General features: G+C 39.2%; 1 protein-coding gene across 1 annotated transcript in view; it reads right to left on the bottom strand.

The window, feature by feature from the left end:
• The window catches only part of PLGRKT (plasminogen receptor with a C-terminal lysine), a 76534-nt gene extending 58403 nt beyond the window's left edge, over window positions 1-18131 (bottom strand). The window contains exons 1-2 of the mRNA XM_074282853.1: window positions 17974-18131; window positions 14118-14204 (exon numbers count right to left, since the gene is read on the bottom strand). Coding sequence (XP_074138954.1) covers window positions 14118-14198 — 81 coding nt within the window. The 5' untranslated portion in view covers window positions 14199-14204; window positions 17974-18131. The remainder of the gene's footprint in view (window positions 1-14117; window positions 14205-17973) is intronic.
• Window positions 18132-19633: the final 1502 nt, after the last annotated feature.

The raw sequence follows: 19633 nt of genomic DNA on the forward strand, positions 1-19633 counted from the left end.
GGTTCACTTTTTTGTCCTAATTGCATTGACTTTATTCATTCAAAAACTTTAAAATTTCCTGTAGTCAAAATGATTGATTTTATTTCCATTGTTTGGCTAAGAACTCAATTCCAACAATATCTATGAAAGCTACATGGTATCATTTCCTTTTCATTTTTTTCTCTTCTGATATTTTATACTCAGGTCACTTTAAAAAAACCTTACTGTAATTAACAGTATAAAATATTAGTCTAAATCTATTTATCGAAAAATTGATTTTTCAGTTTTCCTAGTAGTTCTTGTCAAAAAACATTTCACTGAGTATTTTATAGTCTTAGGTTGATCAAACATTGGGCTATTGGATGTTTCTGATGCTTGTTTACCTATTCTGTTCCAATGGTCTACTTTTCTGCCTGTTTACTAGTATAAAATAATTTTGATGATTACTGTTTTGTAATGTTATCTGTAGATATCCTTGCTATTTTCCTTCATTTCTACTTTAGAAAAATCTTTTTTCAAATTTCTTTTGAAAAGTTTGACCTTTTGTTCTTCCAAATAAAGTTTATTGTTTTTTTGTCTAGTTCTATAAAGTATGCCTATCAGTAATCAGTACCTAGTCTGAGTAGAATAGCATTAAATCTGTAAATTAATTTAGGTAATATCATCAGGAACAGTTAATGTTCCCCCCAATTACTGAAGTCATTTCTTTAAAGGATGTTTTATAATAGTATTTATGTAAATGTTAAATATATCTTGGCAGATTAACTACCAGTTATTTTCTTCATGTTGTAGCTATATCAGATGGACTATATCATTTCCCCCTTGATTTTGTCATTGCTATTTAGAAATGCTAATTGTTTTGTGGATTTACTTTATATGTTCTATTTTACTGAAATTGTGTCAGTGTCTTTGATGATTCTTTGTAGCTTTATAAGTAAACAATTATGTCATCTGAAAAGAAGGACAATTTTGTTACTTCTTTTCCAATATTTATGTTTCTAATTTTTCTCTTCTCTTTAAAAAATAAATTTATAGATTTTTTTACATCACTAAATTTCTTTATATCTCTTCCCTTCTCCCATTCTAGCCAATCTATTTAACAAAGCACTTATTTAAGACAAAGAGGGAAAAGAAAAAAGAAAGCGACATAGCTGATATATATAATGAAAAAAATTCTAACAATCTATGCAATCTTATACATCCTTAGACGTAGCTAAATCTCTGCAAAAGAGAAGGGGGAAGGGTCTTCTCTTGTCTCTTCTTGAGAGACAGGAGACAAATGACAAAGAACATTTTACAACATTAATTTTGATTATTTTGTGGAGATTGTTCTTTCCATAAATATATAGTTATGGTATGTAAGATTTTTTGGCTCTATTTACAACCCTCTAAAGTTACTTTAATACACATTTATCCATTAATTTGTTTATCCATTCCCTGACTGAGTAATATCTACTTTGTTACCAATTCTTTAACACACACACACAAAAAAAAAAACTTCCATAAATATTTTGGTATTTATGGGGACTTCCTTTTCATTGATGATCTCTCTTCCCATCAGCATTTCAAAAACTATGTCAAAGAACAATGCTGCATTCTTGCTTTAAAAAAAAAAAAAAACAGCTGTATTTACTAGAAAAGCTTTTAGAATTTCTACATTGGGAATAATACCAGCCCACATAAACTATATAGCTATATTAAAAATGAAGCCAATATGACTTCATTTTCAGTGAATAGCTTTTTTTGTCTAAATAAATTTCTTAATATTTCTTTGTAACTCATCTATCTTTTCTTCTTTCATCTTCCTCTTCCTCTCCTGAGCTGAATCTTTACTTAACTATGAACTTGAGTCCATCATTTGCTTCCTCTATGAGACTCTATTGATTATCTTATATTTTCCTTATTTTAAATTGGAGTCTGATCCCCTCAAACTAATAAATAAAACCCCTCGCCCAACTCTTCTACTTTCTCTAGATATCAGCCTAATTTTTTTCCTTTCCTTAATAACTAAACTCTTAAACTAGGCTAGTTTATATACTTTGTTTCCATTTCTTTATCACTAATCCATTCCTAAATTCCTCACATTCTGGTTTCTTTCCTTGAAATAATATAGAAACTTCTCTCTTCCCAGTCACCTCCTGATCATTGTTGTTTTTTTTTCCCTCAGTGCTCATTCTTCTTAACCTCAAAATATTATTCAACATCATTAATTGAAATCCTAGATGAAGAGTTTGTATAATATATCAGATATTCTGTGGTTAAACAAAAAAATGAAAAATTCTTCAATTATCTATGTCTCACAAATCTAAAGACTGAGGTATTCAGAACATAAGAAATGCTTACTAACTCAACCAATTTCATTAATCATACTCAAAATATAAACATTTTGCATAATCTATTGCATAAAATGTGCCTGTTTTATTTAACTTAATTATGCCTTGTATCAAAAGTCATAAGTTTATTGACAACCTACCACAAAGTAAAGAATAAGGGGGTAATTTTTTTGTTTAATGTTCAACTTTTATTACATTGTTCTGCATACAGTGAATATTCAATAAAAGTTCATATTTTTGTTCATTTAGAAGCTTTTAAATAGGGGCAGCTAGGTGGCGCAGTGGATAGAGCACCAGCCCTAAATTCAGCAGGACCAGAGTTCAAATCTGATCTCAGACACTTAACACTTCCTAGCTGTGTGACCCTGGGCAAGTCACTTAATCCCAGCCTCAGGAAAAAAAGAAGAAGAAGAAGAAGAAGCTTTTAAATTTCCTGTGGTCAAAATGACTGATTTTATTTTTCACAATTACTCCTTTCCCTTGTTTTCTTAAGAATTTTCCCTTTGGGGCTGAAGGGATTTATACAAACTGATGCTTACATGAAGTAAATAGAACCAAGAGAACATTGTACACAGCAAGAAGATTATAGGATGATCAACTGTGGCCTGCTGGAGCTTTTTCCGCTCAAGCAAAATCCTTACTTGTGGGGACGCTTGCGATAAGGATTTCTGCAATTTCTTTTTTTCTCTCTCTCAAGGGACGCCTTGGAGAACAAAAAGCTACTGGGAAAAATTTGGGGTGCTTTACGGCTTTTAAGGCTTTTGAGTATTTTTTGAGGCTTAAGGCGAGAATGGGTCAATTTATTTCATCCATTCCTAAAGACTCACCCCTAGGATATCTCTTAAAAAACAAAGATAAATTTGGCCTAAGAGATCTCAAAACAAAAAAACTAATTCATTTTTCCAAAAATACCTGGCCGAAGTACCTTCTAGGCGGCCAGCAAAGATAGCCCATATTCGGCTCAACAGATTATAGAATTATTAAGGAGTTGGACTTATATTGCAGGAGACAAGGGAAGTGGTTTGAAGTCCCTTATGTCCAGGCCTTCATGGCTCTAGCACAGGACGCTGAACCAAGGCCAAATTGCAAAGCGTTACTTGCCAAATCTAATGGAGGAAGAAATTGACCTTTTAGATGATCCTCTCTTCTCCACTTCTTCAAGGGCACAAGCGTCTGCTCTGCCCTCTGGCTCTCAGCAGAACACTTGCACTTCAGAACCACCTCCTTATCAGAAACAGGACTCAGGGTCCAAAGATATAGGACTCCCCTCTCCACCGGAGCTGAGTTCTGGAAATGCCCAACCCCCACTTCTTAGTCCTCATACACGAAATGGGCTGCCTTTCTCCTCAACCCAATCCCTTCCGCTTCCCTCTGAGGCCGGCCAGTCTCAAGGCCTTGGCCCTCCTCGGGCTGAAGCTATAGATTCCCTTCTCCTCCACGGGAGCCTGATTCCGCTACAGCTGTGGATCAGGAGCCTCCTTCTAAACTCTTCCCCTTGAGGGAAGTCGCCAACCCTCTGGGGGGAGTACTCAGAGTACAAGTGCCCTTTTTCATGTAGGATCTCTCCCAAATCAAGGAAAAATTGGGCAGATATTCTGAGGATCCTACTAAATATATTGAGGGATTCAAAGCCATCACCCTCCAATATGATCTTTCCTGGGGAGATATTAATATTATAATCTCTTCTTCCTGTACCATAGAGGAGAAAAGGCGAATCTGGGATTTAGCCCAAAAATTCGGGGACGATAGGGCTTCCTCCTCCCCTGCTAGGTACCAGGCAGGGGCTGTTGCTGTACCTCTATCAGACCCCTCATGGAATTACCAGGTGGGAAGCAGGGATAGAGAGAAGAGAGACCACCTACTAGCCTGCCTCATTGAGGGCATGAGGAAAGGAATCAAAAAGCAAGTCAATTATGACAAGCTCAAGGCGATCACTCAAACAGCTGAGGAAAATCCCGCCCTCTTTCAAGGTCAATTGGAAGAGGCCCTGAGAAAATACACTAATCTGGACCCCACTTCTCAGGAGGGTGTCACAGTTCTTAGCATGCATTTTATTAACCAGTCTGCCCCAGGTATCAGAAGGAAGCTACAAAAATTGGCTCTAAGGCCTCAAACCCCCATGACTCAATTATTAGAAGTTGCTTTTGGGGTGTTCAATAATAGGGACCAAGCAGCAGCAATGGAGAAGGTTTGCAGGGCCAGAGCCAGAAATAAAGAACAGGCTCAGCTTTTAGCGGCCACCATTTCTAGAGATCAGACCCGTTAGTGCTTTATATGCAGGAGGCAGGGTCACTGGGCGAGAACATGCCCCCAGAAAAAGCCTCCAGGTCCTTGTCCTACATGCCACAAGGAAGGACATTGGAAAAGGGACTGCCCAGATTGGGGTAGAGCCACTGCCTCAAACCTTGCCTTCCAGTCCTCTCAGGACTTGGAGTGACAGGGCCCGGGGTTCAGCGAAGCCCCCCCTTTCTCCATCAGCGCAGCCGAACCCAAGGTGACTCTAGACGTGGCAGGTAAGCACATTAATTTTCTATTTGATACTAGGGCCTCTTTTTTGATTCTATTATCCCACTCTGGTCCAACGCGCCCTTCCTCCCATAAAGTAATAGGGATTGAAGGGAACCTCCAGACCTGCTTGGAAACTTTTCCCTTACCTTGTAGATATGGAGATTTGCTGTTTCCACACTCCTTTTTAATTATTCCTTCCTGTCCCACTCCTCTATTGGGTTGGGATTTAATGGAGAAGCTGGGAACCCAATTTTCTCTACTCAAATCTCCAAGTGATATTTCTGTGCTCCTTCTGAGACCGTCCCATGTTCCTTATGAAATCTGCGAGGATCAGGGCATTCCTGGAAGGGCAAAGCATGCTACACCAGCCCTCGTTAAGCTACGGGATCCTACTGTGTTCCCACATAGACGGCAGTATCCAATTAAGCAGGAAGACAGGATCGGGTTACAGCCTTTGATTGAGAAGTTTCTTAAGTTTAAACTTCTAGTCCACTGCCAGTCTCCCTGTAATACTCCCATCCTTCCTGTTAAGAAAGCGAATGGGGATTATCGTATGGTACAGGATTTAAGGGCAATTAATGAAGCAGTTATCCCAATCCATCCCATAGTACCTAATCCCTACACTATACTTACACAAATTCCAGGAAATACTCAATGGTTTACCACCCTGGACCTAAAAGATGCTTTCTTTTATATTCCTCTACATGAGAACTGCCAGTTTCTCTTTGCCTTTGAATGGGCAAAGCCAGGTGGACTTCCTGGTCAATTAACCTGGACTGTCCTCCCACAAGGTTTCTGAAATAGTCCACATCTATTCGGGCAAGCCTTAGCTAAAGTTTGAGAGATCATGAGCTGCCCAGCAGCAGCCTTATTCAATATGTGGATGATATCTTGCTCTGCTGCCCTACTAGGGAGGAGTCTCTGGCAGCGACTGCAAAGACTTTGAATTTCTTAGCCTCAAGAGGTTACAGGGTCTCTCTATCCCAAGGCCCACATTGCCTAACAATCTGTCAAATATTTGGGTCACAATCTCACCCCCATCTCTCGCAAACTGAGGAGAGTAAGCAGGCTATCTTAAGTATCCCACCTCCTGTTTCTAAGAAACAGCTGAGAACCTTCTTAGCTATGGCGGGCTTCTGCAAATCTGGATTCCAAACTTTGGGATTATTGCTAAACCCTCTATGATTCTATTCAAGGTCCCGATAATCTCCCTCTCCACTAGGGATCTGAGCAGGCCAATTCTTTCAAAAAATTGAAAGCCAAGTTAACCTCTGCCCCTGCTCTCGCCCTGCCTGACTTACAGAAACCTTTCACTCTGTATGTAGATGAAAGGCACGGGCAGGCTTTGGGAGTCCTTACTCAGTCTCTGGGACCAGATCCCAGGCCAGTGGCCTATTTTTCAAAGAAGCTGGACTCAGTTTCTCTAGGATGGCCTTCCTGCCTTAGAGCGGTAGCTGCCACCGCCCTCTTAATAAGGGAAGCCTCTAAATTGACCTTGGGGTCGCCATTACAGGTTTTAACCCCCCACAGGGTCCAAAGCATTCTAGAATCCAAAGGCCATCAGTGGCTCTCAAGTGGGAGACTTACTAAATACCAGGCTCTCTTACTAGATACCCCTGACCTGACTCTTCAAATTTGCCACACCCTAAATCCTGCCTCCCTCCTCCCTGGAGAGATTGTCCATAATTTCGAGGAAATTATAGACCCTGTATACCCTAGCAGAGCTAACCTGAAGGAAATTCCTCGTGAGAACCCAGATAAGGAATGGTTCACGGACGGGGTCTAGCTTCCTCAAGGATGGGGAGAGAAAGGCAGGTTATGCAGTGGTATCTCTTTATAGCACCCTAGAAGCTAAGGCATTGCCTCCTGGCACCTCGGCACAGAAATCCGAACTCATAGCATTAACTAGGGCTTTAGAACTGGGGAAAGGGATGACAGTCAATATTTACACTGATTCCAAATATGCTTTTCATGTTTTGCATGTTCATGGAGCGATTTGGAAAGAAAGGGGCTTGTTAACAGCAAGGAATTCTCCCATTAAACACTCGGGAGAAATTCTACATCTATTACAAGCTGTCCATGAACCAAAGGAGGTCTTGGTTACATTTTGCAGAGGGCACCAGAAGAGAAAGTCACTTCAGGCTAGGGGAAATAGGCTGGCAGATGCAGCTGCTAAGATGGCTGCCCTTACGCCCCTATTGACACCTTTAATTCCCCAGCTAACTGAGTCTTTTACTCCTTCCTATAGCACACAGGAGAAAGCTCTCCCTCTGGTTGGTACTAGACTCTCTCAGACCACCTCTTAGTTCCAGAGGCAAATCAGTGGAAACGCATCTGGGGAGGAATGCCCTCCAATCCTTGGTAGGATGCGTTTTCACTGGCCATAAGCTGGGGGAAACAATCAGGCAAGTCTGCCAGGCCTGCCCAATTTGTGCCCAGGTAAATCCTGAGGGAGCTGTTAAGCCCCCACCTCTCCTGAAGCCAATTCAGAGGAGAGGCACTTACCCTGGCAAGGACTGGAAACTAGATTTCACACATATGCCCCCCTGCAGAGGTTTCAGGTTGCTTCTAGTGTTCGTGGACACATTTACTAACTGGGTAGAAGCATTTCCTTGCAGGACTGAGAAAGCCCACGAAATATCCAAATGCCTGTTAAACGAAATCATACCTCGCTTTGGTTTACCTGCCTCATTACAGAGCGATAACGGGCCTGCCTTTATTTCTCAGGTGACACAAATTGTAGCAAAAGCTCTTAAAATTACTTACCATTTCCACACAGCATGGAGACCCCAAGCCTCAGGGAAGGTGGAGAAAATGAACCATACCCTTAAGCGAGTCCTCTCTAAATTATGTCTTGAGACTAGAGAAGATTGGATTAAAAATCTCCTAATCGGGCTTTTTAGAATCAGAATTGCCCCCAGGGAAGCTATTAAGCTCAGTCCATTTGAGCTCTTGTATAGAAGGCCTTTTCTAACAATTGATATTCTTGTTGACCCCTGAACAGCATCTGGTCACTCGATTTGGTTCACAACTTGGTGCAGTTCAGAAGGCCCTTTCTGAATATGCAAATGAGCATCTCCCTAAACCCACAGATGCTTCTGCTGGGGGACCCTTCCAATTTAACTGCATTTGGAGCAGTTAAGATGACCTTATATGGGCCATCACCACCCCCAGGGTAGGTCACAGATGCAGCCTAATGCATTCTTTGCAAAGGCTCCGTTCCCACAGGCCACCAGCTCCTCAGTAGATGCCACCCCTTTTGTACTAGTCAACCCCCAGGGGAACTATTCTGACCCAACTGTTCCCTGCTTTCTGGCTGGGAAGGATCTCATATCTACCCATCACCACACCACACAGACAGTGGTTGTCACCATGGCCCCTAATGGCCATGTTCAAATCCCTGATGTGGGAATGATGTGGGAACCTGTCCCACCAATACTGTGGGTGCCAGTGAGTGTGATTCTTTTCAAAACTGCCGAAATTTCACCTCGGCAACTTGCACGAGCTGCATAGGTGGGACACAGGCCAGGTGCACTTATGATTATGCACCCCCCAAGAAGGTAATTGTAGGGAAGCCATTTAGGGATTATCCTGGCAAGCTCACCCACAGTGCTAATATGCGATTATAATCATCCATGGGGACAAACAACCAGGGCACTGCTACAAAATACAACTTCGGGGACCATCTGTGCGCCAAGGGGGTATACATTCCTCTGTAAAGTAAGTCCTCCACTCCACCTTAATGTTTCTAAGGGGCCTGTTAGAAGAAACGCCTCTGACTGGAATCCCCCCAAACCTGTGATTCTTTCCACTCACTGCCTTATACCCTTTAAACACTATGGGTCCTGCACCCTGGGTTACCTAAGCACCCCGTTCATGGTATATAATGCCAGCACCTCTGATCCCACCCCTTCAAGTAGACCAAGGAGGGGGCTTTTGGAAAATGTTCTATGGTACTTACGGAAAGTCGCTTCAATGCTAGTGCCCTTCATAGGGTACTTAGAACATGAAAATGTTCTTTCTAACCTAACAGCCACTATTAACCAGCTGGCAAATGAGACTTCACTTTCTCTCCGGAAGATTCAAGAATCTTTGGACTCCCTTGCCACATGGTTCTGTATAATCCTCTGGCCTTAGATTATCTCCTAGCATCTAGTGGCGGAATTTGTGCCCTGGTCAATACTTCTTGCTGTTATGTATATTAATAATTCCAGGGAAGTCGAACTTAGCACTGAAAGAATTTTAGAGAAAGCTGGCTGGATGAAGGACATTCAAGAGAAAATCCTTACTCCTCTCAACTCTTCCTCTGGGTGGGGCTCCTGGATATGGTCTCTCTTAACCCCCATCCTAACTTTACTTTTAATAATTGTCTTATTACGCATATTTGGTCCTTGTATTTTCAGACTACTGGTGGGAGTCATTTCTTCTAGGCTTCGAGCTTCAAACTTGCAGCTGCTTCTACAGCCTGCAGACTCTGGGACTCAAGGAGACACACATCCTCTAGACTCAGCTGCTCCCATCTTCAGATCCCATGTTTCTCTTCCTAACATGGACCCCCCAAATGAACTAGGGACAGCTCTACGACCCTTGCCAGCTTGAAGAAGCTACAGAAGATGAGACCTTTGTCCCTTTTCCCCAAAAGCATTTGGGGGGACTTGTCTCAGGGGGGAATCTGACGAGGGAAACAGGTCGGAGACCCTAAAAGTTAACCTTAGCTCGACCTAGAAGCCAATCCCACCTCTGTTGAGTACCACTAATTAACCTTTCTATAGAGTTCAGCAGACATTACCCAAGTTTTCTATAGAGCTGAATTCTAAAGCTAAGTACTCCCACTTAACTTTCAATAGAACTGATTTAATGTTAAGTACCACCACTTAAGCTTTCTATAGATTTGAACTATCACTAATCAAAACTTTCTATAACTTTACTGAAGCCTATTCAAACCCCAAACTTCTCTATTGTCTCAAAAGTCCTCAAGACCTAACTGATCATATAACTAAGTACTCTGACTGTACCAAGGGGGGCAGAATAGACAGAACTCTCTAATCCCATCCAGGAGTTCTAGTCCACTGAGATCTTTCAGTGATTTAAAATAAACTTTTAGTTTTTACTTTTAATTAAGCAAATTCTTTTACTTTAGCTGCACCTGGTCTCATGCACCATAAGCCTGGAAATCCCCAACAAGGTGATTCAGACCAATTCCAATAAACTTGTGATAGAACATCTGCATGCAGAGAGAGGACTATGGGAACATAATGTGGATCACAACATAGTACTTTTACTTTGGATATCATTGTGGTAGTTGCTTGCTTATTTTTTTCTCATTTTTTTCCCTTTTTGATCAGATGTTTCTTGTACGGCATAATAAATGTAGAAATACCTTTAGGCAAATATTTAACTTATATTGGATTACTTGCTGTCAAGGGAGGGGAGAGTTGGGGAGGGAGAGGAAAAAGATTTGGGACACAGGGTTTTGCAAGGATAAAAGCTGAAAACTATCTTTGCATGTATTTTGAAAAATAAAGTTATTATAAAAATAATTTTTAAAAAGTTAAAAAAAAATCCCATATACTACCTTTATCTATAAAGCAGTATAGCACATCAAGATCTTGTGTAATCTTTTCCTTGCTCATTCTTTGTGCATTTTCTTATTCTAATTATTATAATCCAGTTTTGATCAAATTTATATAATAGAATGAATTCTCAATCCATTTGTGTCATTTGACATCAAGATACAAAAAAAAAAAAAAAAAAAAAAAAGACGATGGTGCTATCTAATGGCAGTAGAAGAAATAATAATTTTTGACTGAGTAAAATCAACTTAATGTAAGCTTGATACTTATAGCCAATTAGTTATCCATACATCTCAGGAAGGTAGACAATATGAGAAACTATCACTTCTAGATAATCTAATATTTCATTTTAACAAAGTAATATGAATTTCCTCTTAAAATCTTTTTTTTTTTTTTTTAAGTAAGTTCATAAAATCAAAGAATTATAAAGTTAATAGGGGTGTCAGGGACTAGCTAGTTCAACCCCTATGTGAACAGGAATAATATCACTGACAAGTATTCATCTAAATTTCTAGTGAGACAGATCTTACTATGGAAATTCTTTGCATTTCTGGACAGTTGTAATTATTGGGAAGGTATATTTTGTTGTTGGTATAGTTATGAGGAATTGAAATCTGTCTTTCTATGACTTCCACTTATTGGTCTTAATTTGAATACAGATTTATTTTTTTATTAACAATCATAATCAATTGGAATGTTTATGCTACTCTGATTTTTGTTGCTAAATAAGGACTGAAATTTTTTCTGGTTACAGACTTTACTGAGAATTGTTTTAAAAGGTATTGGTCAAAGTGATCCAAGTTAATCAGGTTCCAATTATTCAAATTTTACTATCTGTTGAACTTCCTTATGGAAATGCTACTAAAGAGTGAAACAGTGAAAAATGGCCCACATTCACAAGTCAAGAATGTGTAACCAAGTCTGTATAGCTTCTTTAATGCTTTAAAGAGCTGTTATTTCATCATTATAGATATTGCCCTTTGATAAAAAATAAAATATCTAAGAAGACAGCACAAGACACTGGAAAAAGTGTTAACTATTGAGTCAGAAGATATGGATTTAAATTCCATCTCTGATCCTCACCATTTGTGTAACATGGGGTAACACTGAACTTCTATAAAATGAGGGGTTTAGACTGATTTATTGTGAGGTCCCTTCAAGTTGTAGGTCTTATCCTGATACAATAACTTCAACTAAACAGGTGGTCTTCAAGTGTTATTGGGGCCAAAAACAACAACAAAACCAACCCTGATTTTTTAGCCAACTCTCTGGGTCAAATTTAGGCAAAGTAAAATAATATTACATGGTAGCATATATTCCATCAACAGAACTATACACTAAGTCATTCATTAGCATATCTAATCCACAGAAAGGCCTAGAAATTTGCCAAATCTGAAGAGTCCTTAAGACAAAATGATACAGAATTTGCCAAGAACTCAACAGACTTGGTCGAGTTGTGAATGGATCCAACCATTCTGGAGAACAATTTGGAACTAGGCTCAAAAAGTTATCAAACTGTGCATAGCCTTTGACCCAACAGTGTTACTACTGGGCTTATATCCCAAAGAGATACTAAAGAAGGGAAAGGGACCTGTGTGTGCCAAAATGTTTGTGGCAGCTCTTTTATAGTGGTCAGAAACTGGAAAATGAGTGGATGCCCATCAATTGGAGAATGGTTGGGTAAATTATGGTATATGAAGGTTATGGAATATTATTGTTCTGTAAGAAATGACCAGCAGGATGAATACAGAGAGGCTTGCAGAGACTTACCTGAACTGGTACTAAGTGAAATAAGCAGGACCAGGAAATCATTATATACTTCCACAACAATACTATATATGATGATCAATTCTGATGGAATTGGTAACTTCAGAAATGAGGGGATCCAATTCAGTTCCAATTGATCAGTGATGAACAGAACTGGCTACACCCAGTGAAAAAGCACTGGGAAATGAGTGTGGACTGCTTGCATTTTTGTTTTTCTTCCCAGGTCATTTTTAACCTACTTTCTAAATCCGATTTTTCTTGTGCAACAAGAGAATTGTATAAATATGTAATACATGTTTTACACTTAAGATATACTTTAACATGTTTAACATGTATGAGACTGCCTGCCATCTAGGGGAGGAAGTAGAAGGAAGGAAGGAAAAGTTAGAACAGAAGTGATTTACAAGGGTCAGTGTTGAAAAATTATCCATGCATATGTTCTGTCAATAAAAAAGCTATAATTTTTAAAAGAGAGAGAGAGAGAGAAGTCTGTGATGGTCCGGTCTAGCTCCTGTGAAGGCTCAGAATAAGTCTTTAAATGTGAAGGTCTGGGCTAGCTCCTCTGAAGGTCTCAGAATAAGTCCTTGTCAGGATAAGCAAAAGTCCTTGCCCCACATTGGGCGCCAATTTGTAAAGTTCTGTTATCTCCAGAGACTGCCAATTGCTCTCTGGGAGGAGATCTGCTGTGTCAACTCAAATCTCTCGGACAGATTTTTCTTCCTGTAGAGAGCTCTTGTCTCCACACAGTTGCCGCCAAGTCTGGTCCAGAGTAGTGACTTCTTCCTCCAGAGAGCCGTCTCAAGTCTGGCCCAGACAAGACTCTTTCTCCTCCAGAGAGCCGCTCCAACTCTGACCTAGAACAGAGACTCTTCCTCTCCCTCCAGAGAGCCACCTCAGGTCTGGCCCAGACAAGACTCTCCATCTCTCAAGTGCCGCCCTCTTTTATCCTCCCAGAGAATGGGCGTGGGATAACGCAAGGGCTTCTGGGAAAAATTACTTCAACCAATGAACTTGCTCCTCCTAAGCATGTAAGCTCCTCCCCAGGAGTTCACAGAAGTAAAACTCCCAGTAAAGGCTGGAACTAGAGAATTGTTAAGTACCGACTTAGCACTTACTAAGAACCTAATATCTCATTAGCACTTAGTAAGAACCTAACAGAAGTCAACAGAGTGTTGCAGATAAAAATGTATTCCTTGGATTGGCTTCAGTCCTGATCTACATTAAAATCAAAACCAAACCTGTTCTGGCATTGTGTTATAAGTACAGGTTGTTTGTGTTATCCTTCATTAAGTGAAGATTGTCAGGTTGACTAACATGGGTTGGTTGTATTAAGATTATAAATTTAGATGAATACCTCCCTAAATTTCCCTCTAAGTGCAATGCTTTTCATTTTTCATTTCAGTTAAATCCTTAATTTATTCTGACTTCTTGGTAAAATTGATCTCTTTTTCTATTGTATCAACAATCTTCTTTGTCCTCCAAAAATAAACATCTAATCTTCCCCTCACTTGCTCTTCTTCACTTTTGACAGTTTTCTCTTTTGAGAGACAGTCCATTAATGCAAGGGGCTAATGGGGCCACTAGGCTAGATTTTAGGAAGCTCTGGTTCTAGTTTATTTTTAAATACTTGATTTTATTTTCCAATTTTTTTTTTCTTTTGCATCTAGACAACCTTTATTTATGGTTGCTTTCCTTTAATAATGTAGATGTGGCCATGGTAGAAGCATGATAGAGATTTCTGAAATTCTGAGAATATGTTTAGCATGTTTCTAAAATGAACTTATTTATTTATTTATCTAGATCAGGTTATCTAAAAAGTCCCACAGTCACCAGATAACTATCCATTTCACTTCAGTTGTATTTTAATTGTTTTCTAAGCAATTATAGAATGTAAAGCAATTCAGTCATTTCAGTAGCAAATTTTAAATTGTAATTAAGTTGAAACATGAAATCATACCTGAAGTTGAGCATTCATAAGCATAAATTCCTGCTGCTGTTTCATGCTTTCATTCATATATTTTGAAAAAATAAATCCCATTTTGATCTAAAATATAGAAAGATAAAATATTTATTAAGTGTTCAATTTTTCTCGCATTATACAGTCCTTGCATTTAACCATAAAATTGATTTCTAGTTTCTCTTCCATGTATATTTAAAAAACTGAAGAACTTAAAAAAAAATCTTTTGGTTTTCTTTAGTTGGGCCTGGAGTCAGAAAGATCAAGTTAAAATCCAGCCTCAGACCCTAAACACATCCTTCTTTTTCCATAATTGTAAAATGGAAATAATAATAGCACCTACTTTTTACAGGGTTGGTGAGAAACAAATGAAATAACGTTAGTAAAAAGCACTTAGCCTGAGGCAATTAGATGGTATAAGGGATAAAATACTGGCATTACATTATCAAAAGTTTGTTTTACTCTCTTCCTCATGGACCTTGAGTAGTATCAAAAATTTGAGCTCTAGCTCTGCAACTATCTAGCTATAATGGCCATGGGCACATATCTTAACCACTGAGGGACTGTTTCCTCATCTGTAATATCAAGGGTTTGCACTAGATAATTTCTAAGGTTCCTCCCTGCTTTAATATTCTAGGATTATACATATTGTATACTACTACTAGCAGGTTAAAGAAGAGATGTTATTATTTGTAATAAGTGGAGAAAGGTTATGAGGCTCACTCTACTCCATGGGAGTCATACTCCCAAAGGTACCATGTACTTATTAAGTAGGTTTGCCTATCACATGAAAATATAACCATAGATATAACTGAGGAACTTTCATTCATTTTTTAGTCAGGTTCTCTTCTTCATGACCCCATTTGGGGTTTTCTTGGCAAAAATACTGGAATAGTTACTATTTCTTTCTCCAGTTTATTTTACAGATGAGGAAACTGAGGCAAACAGGATTAAGTGACTTGCCCATGATTACACAACTAAGTGAGGCCATATCTGAGGAAGGTCAGTCTTCCTAACTCCAGACCCAGAGCTTAATCTACTCTGCCACTTATCTGCTCTAAGGAATTAACTATTTGGGAGCAGAATTAAATTGATACACTCTGTGTGAGTTTAAAAAAATTTAAACAATGGAAATGAAGGTTTTTGGTTTTTTTTAAGGTACAATGAGTTAATTGTATAAAACTGAAACCCTTCTGAAGTCATAAACATGATAAAAAAAAAAAAAAAGTTATGAAAGGCCTGAAAGGCAAGGCAGACTTATTATCCTATGACAATAGTGCTTCCTTCTTTAATGTTTTGACCAAGTATTGTGAGCTGACCTCCTGAGCCTGTGTTAAAGGGCTGTAGATAGTGAGAGTTGTGTGAGGGATTAGTGTGGTTTCTCATAAAATCATTAACTAAGGTAGATTGAATTTACAGCCTAAATTTTAGTTTATGAAGGTCTGTAGGCTTTGGGAAAAATGAAATTCTTTGTACAAAATTACAATAGAGTACTCATATCAACTCAAGCAAGCATTAGCAAATATTGTAACAAGCAATAAACATAGGCAAACAAACATAGCTTCAAGCTTGAACAAACATTATAACAAGCTGACCAAAATAAACTTAGGCAAACACACCTGCAATAAGTCAACCATATCCACTTGACTAGAATTTAGCAAATCTTTGCTACCTCCACTTGAGCAAGCATTGAGCAGACAGTGAAAATTAACCTTATAAGGGGTGAGGGTCATGGGATTCCTATGGTTTTGACTATTTAATCAATTTTAACTCTGTAACCATCAGCTTCCTCTCTCTGAGCACTCAGGGAGCCAACTGCTTGCTTCTCAGGGAGATTATAATAAAACTTCGAATCTTCACTTTGAGAAATCTCTGAGCAGTCATTTTAAGTTGGGAGTTGCATTGCCATCCCACACAATTGGATATATCCATTTGTAGGTATACCTTACAAGAGAGAATGGCACTGATTATTATTTAAAGCAAATATAGGTAGAAATGCCTCTGAATACAGAATGCCAAAGCCACTTCCATTTAATATGTGAATTAGAAGAGCCTTCTATGTAAGCAGAATAATCTTGACTGTAAGTCTCTGCCTTTCAGTGTGGATGTTTGATGATTAGCTTTGAGAACAAGAGTGTAGGCTACCTGGAGAGTTCTAAATTCCTGAATAGGACATCTCAGTTATTATTGGACTATTACATTATATTGGATATATTATATATAATAACTGGTTATTATTGGATACAGAAACGGAAATCAAAAAGAAGTAGGGAACACTGATTATGTGCCTACAGAGTGAATAGGTAAAACAGATCTACATCTTTGTCCATGGAGTCCTCACAACTAGCCCAACAGATAGCGCATTGGGCCTAGATTCAGGAAGAGCTATTTCAAACATTAAATAATCTATTCAGTTTCTTCAGTTCTAACATGAGGGTTAGAATAACATCTTCCCAGAGTTCAAGTGAGGATCAAATGATATAATGCTTGTAAAGCACTTAATTCAATGACTGGCACAGAAGGCAGTTTTATAAATGCATGTTCCATTCCATTCTCCCTTTGGATGTCCATGAGACAATTCTGAGTATTGGAAAGTCCATTTTAAAGGTGTAAGAATTGGCTTCTACTATGGTCCAAAGCAAGTACCTACTATCAGACAGACATTAACAGCCCAAACCCTACTGCCAATCCCTACAGGACAATCCCAGTAAATTGCCTATAAACAGTATAACACTCAGCTGTTTTTCTTGATCCAATATAAGGAGAGCACTCAAAATTACTCTATCTAGATTTTTAACAGAAAGACATCAGAACAGTAGTGGCACTGGCAGTATTAAATTTGGAGACAGAAGATTTCTCCTTTCTTCTTCCTTGAATTACTGCTTCCAGGAAACTTTCTTCAATTAACCCCAATCCATTCAATTCAGAAAAGCTATTCATCAAGTAGCTTTTAGTTAAAAGGTATTTCCGAATGGTGCAAAACTCTATGTAAATGAGAACTATTGTTATTCCGTTAAAAGACAGCATGAAATAAAATTTAAAAAAAGTCAGAAAACCTAGGTTTGAATCCCAACTAAACTACCTGCTAATTCTAACACTTTAAGTTATTCCCCAGCTTATTTGCTCATCTGCAAAACAGTTAGCACTGTACTTTACGGGGCTGTTAAGAAAAAACACGAAATCACAAATGTGTAAAGTGCTTTATAAAACCATAAAGTGATTTTATAAATGCTAACTCATGTGGTTTTTGCTTTGTTTTGCTTTGGTTTTAAAAGAGCTAAAGGAAACAACACTTGTCAGCAGACATGTTGAAGGAGTCCCTGCTTCCATAACCTTGAATACGATCTAAATTCTCAGGGTCAAAAGTGGTCTAACGTGCCGGCTCTATCTTAGGGAGTTAGTGTAACTGAAACAAAACTACCCAAAAGTACCACGTATGCAAGTCTGCATACAATAACAGACTTGAAGTTGACAGGAACTTTGAGGACACTAGTCCAGTACCCTTGCACCCCCTCTATTTGAATGATGAGGAAATAGGGGGATTAAAGACATTTCTTCACGATCCCCCAGGGACTCCAGCAGCTCTCTATTATTATTGCTACTCGACTACTAAGGCTTCACAGCCCCTCGCAGGCGTGGCCAGCTTCACTAGCATGCGCAACCCACCCCACAGTACTCCGCGCTCTCAGTCCCAAACACCCACCCTCCAGCGAGGGCCACGTGCCTGACACTGGACCCTGGTGATGCAGGGGGTGTGCTACGCAGCAATCCCAGCAAAGGAAGCCCCGGAATCTGCTCGCTCCTCCCCACTCCCGCCCTCTCCCTGAGCCCTCCCAAAGCTTCAGGGCCTGCTTACCGAGCTCGGGAGGGTCGCAGGTGCTGCTGTTCTTGTTCCGGGAAGGTGACGAGAGTGCTGGTGAGGATGTGGACGAGTTTCCGAGGCTGCCTAGAAGCGGGTGGGCCCCGCCTGGGCAAGGTCCAGAGTGTGGCTAAGGCAATCCGTAAATCCGCGGCCAATCAGCGCACAGCTTTGGGTTCCTTAAAGGAACAGGCGCCTTTTGGACTTAGTTCTCGTCCTGTAGACTACCAGTCCTGCTTCTACCAGCCGTTATTCCTCTGGAGGCTATTACTGTCTTCTCCACCTGAGAACACCCGATGAGGAACACCTCAAGAGAGATAGAGTTAGATCCTTCCTTGGCTTTTAGATTTCACGGGCACGGGGTCTGAAAATGGATGGGCAAAAAATTACATTTCTCTTTTCTCTAATTTGTTTCTTTAGTAGTTCTAACAGGTTTAGCCAGACTGCCAAAAGAGTCACGACACAGAAAAGTATAAGAAGTCCTGATCTAGTAAAAATCTAATAGATAGTTGGATAGCTAGATAGAATGAGAAGCTTCGAGGGAGTTCAATAAAAAATAAGTATTAAGTGCCTCCTCTACAGGCATTGTGTTAAATATTTTGCAAATGCTTCATTTGAGACCAGGTAAAATAGGTATTATTATTCTCTGGATTTTACAATTGAAGAACCTGAAGTATAGATTAAGAGTCTTGCTCAGTGTCACATAGCTAGTATGAGTCTGAGGTGGAATGTGAACTCACGTTTTGCTGACTCCAGGCCCAGCAGTCTTCAATTCATTGTACTACCTGATTAGAGATAATGCAGATTATAACTGAGTCAAAATTCAAAGCCATTTGGCTTCAAGCTAAATGTTCTTTCTGTTCTTTCTACTTCATCACACTGACCTTTAACTCGTAACAAATTACAGATAAAGAAACTGGAAATTCAGATTACATAATCTGTTAAAGATTTGTTCAATCTTCTACCTGGAAAGTAAACCTTGTTCCTCTGATAATAGATCTCCACTCCACAAACTCCTACAGAATTTGATCCAATGAAGGGCTTAGCTTGGGTTCTACTCCACATGCCATGGCCCAATAGCATTGGTCTTCTGGGATCCTCAACTAATCAATCTTCCTGACTCTAAACCCAGTACTCTCCACTATATCATATTGCTACTATTCAACATCATCATATGTGATGAAAGTACTTTTTAATAATTTTAGCTACTATTGTCCCATCATTGACACAAGATCTAAATACTAAGCATTGAGATTACAAAAATAAAAGAATGAAAAAAATCCCTCTTCTCAAGGAGCTAACAAGAACATACAGAAGTATAAATATGTTTTTATTTGCCCTTAATTTTATTTTTTTATTAAAGCTTTTTATTTACAAAACATGCATGGGTAATTTTTTCAACATTGACCCTTGCAAAACCTTCTGCTCCAAATTTTCCTCTCCTTCCCCTCATCTTCTCCCCTAGGTGGCAAGTAGTCCAATACATGTTAAATATATTAAAATATATGTTAAATCCAATATATGTATACATGTTTATATAGTAACCTTGTTGCACGGGAAACATCTGATCAAGAAGAAAAAAAAAACTGAGAAAACAAAATGCAAGCAAACAACAGAAAGAGTGAAAATGCTATGTTGTGGTCCACACTCAGTTCCC

The sequence above is a fragment of the Sminthopsis crassicaudata genome, chromosome 1 (genome assembly GCF_048593235.1).
Source record: "Sminthopsis crassicaudata isolate SCR6 chromosome 1, ASM4859323v1, whole genome shotgun sequence".
NCBI classification, from domain to species: Eukaryota; Metazoa; Chordata; class Mammalia; order Dasyuromorphia; family Dasyuridae; genus Sminthopsis; species Sminthopsis crassicaudata.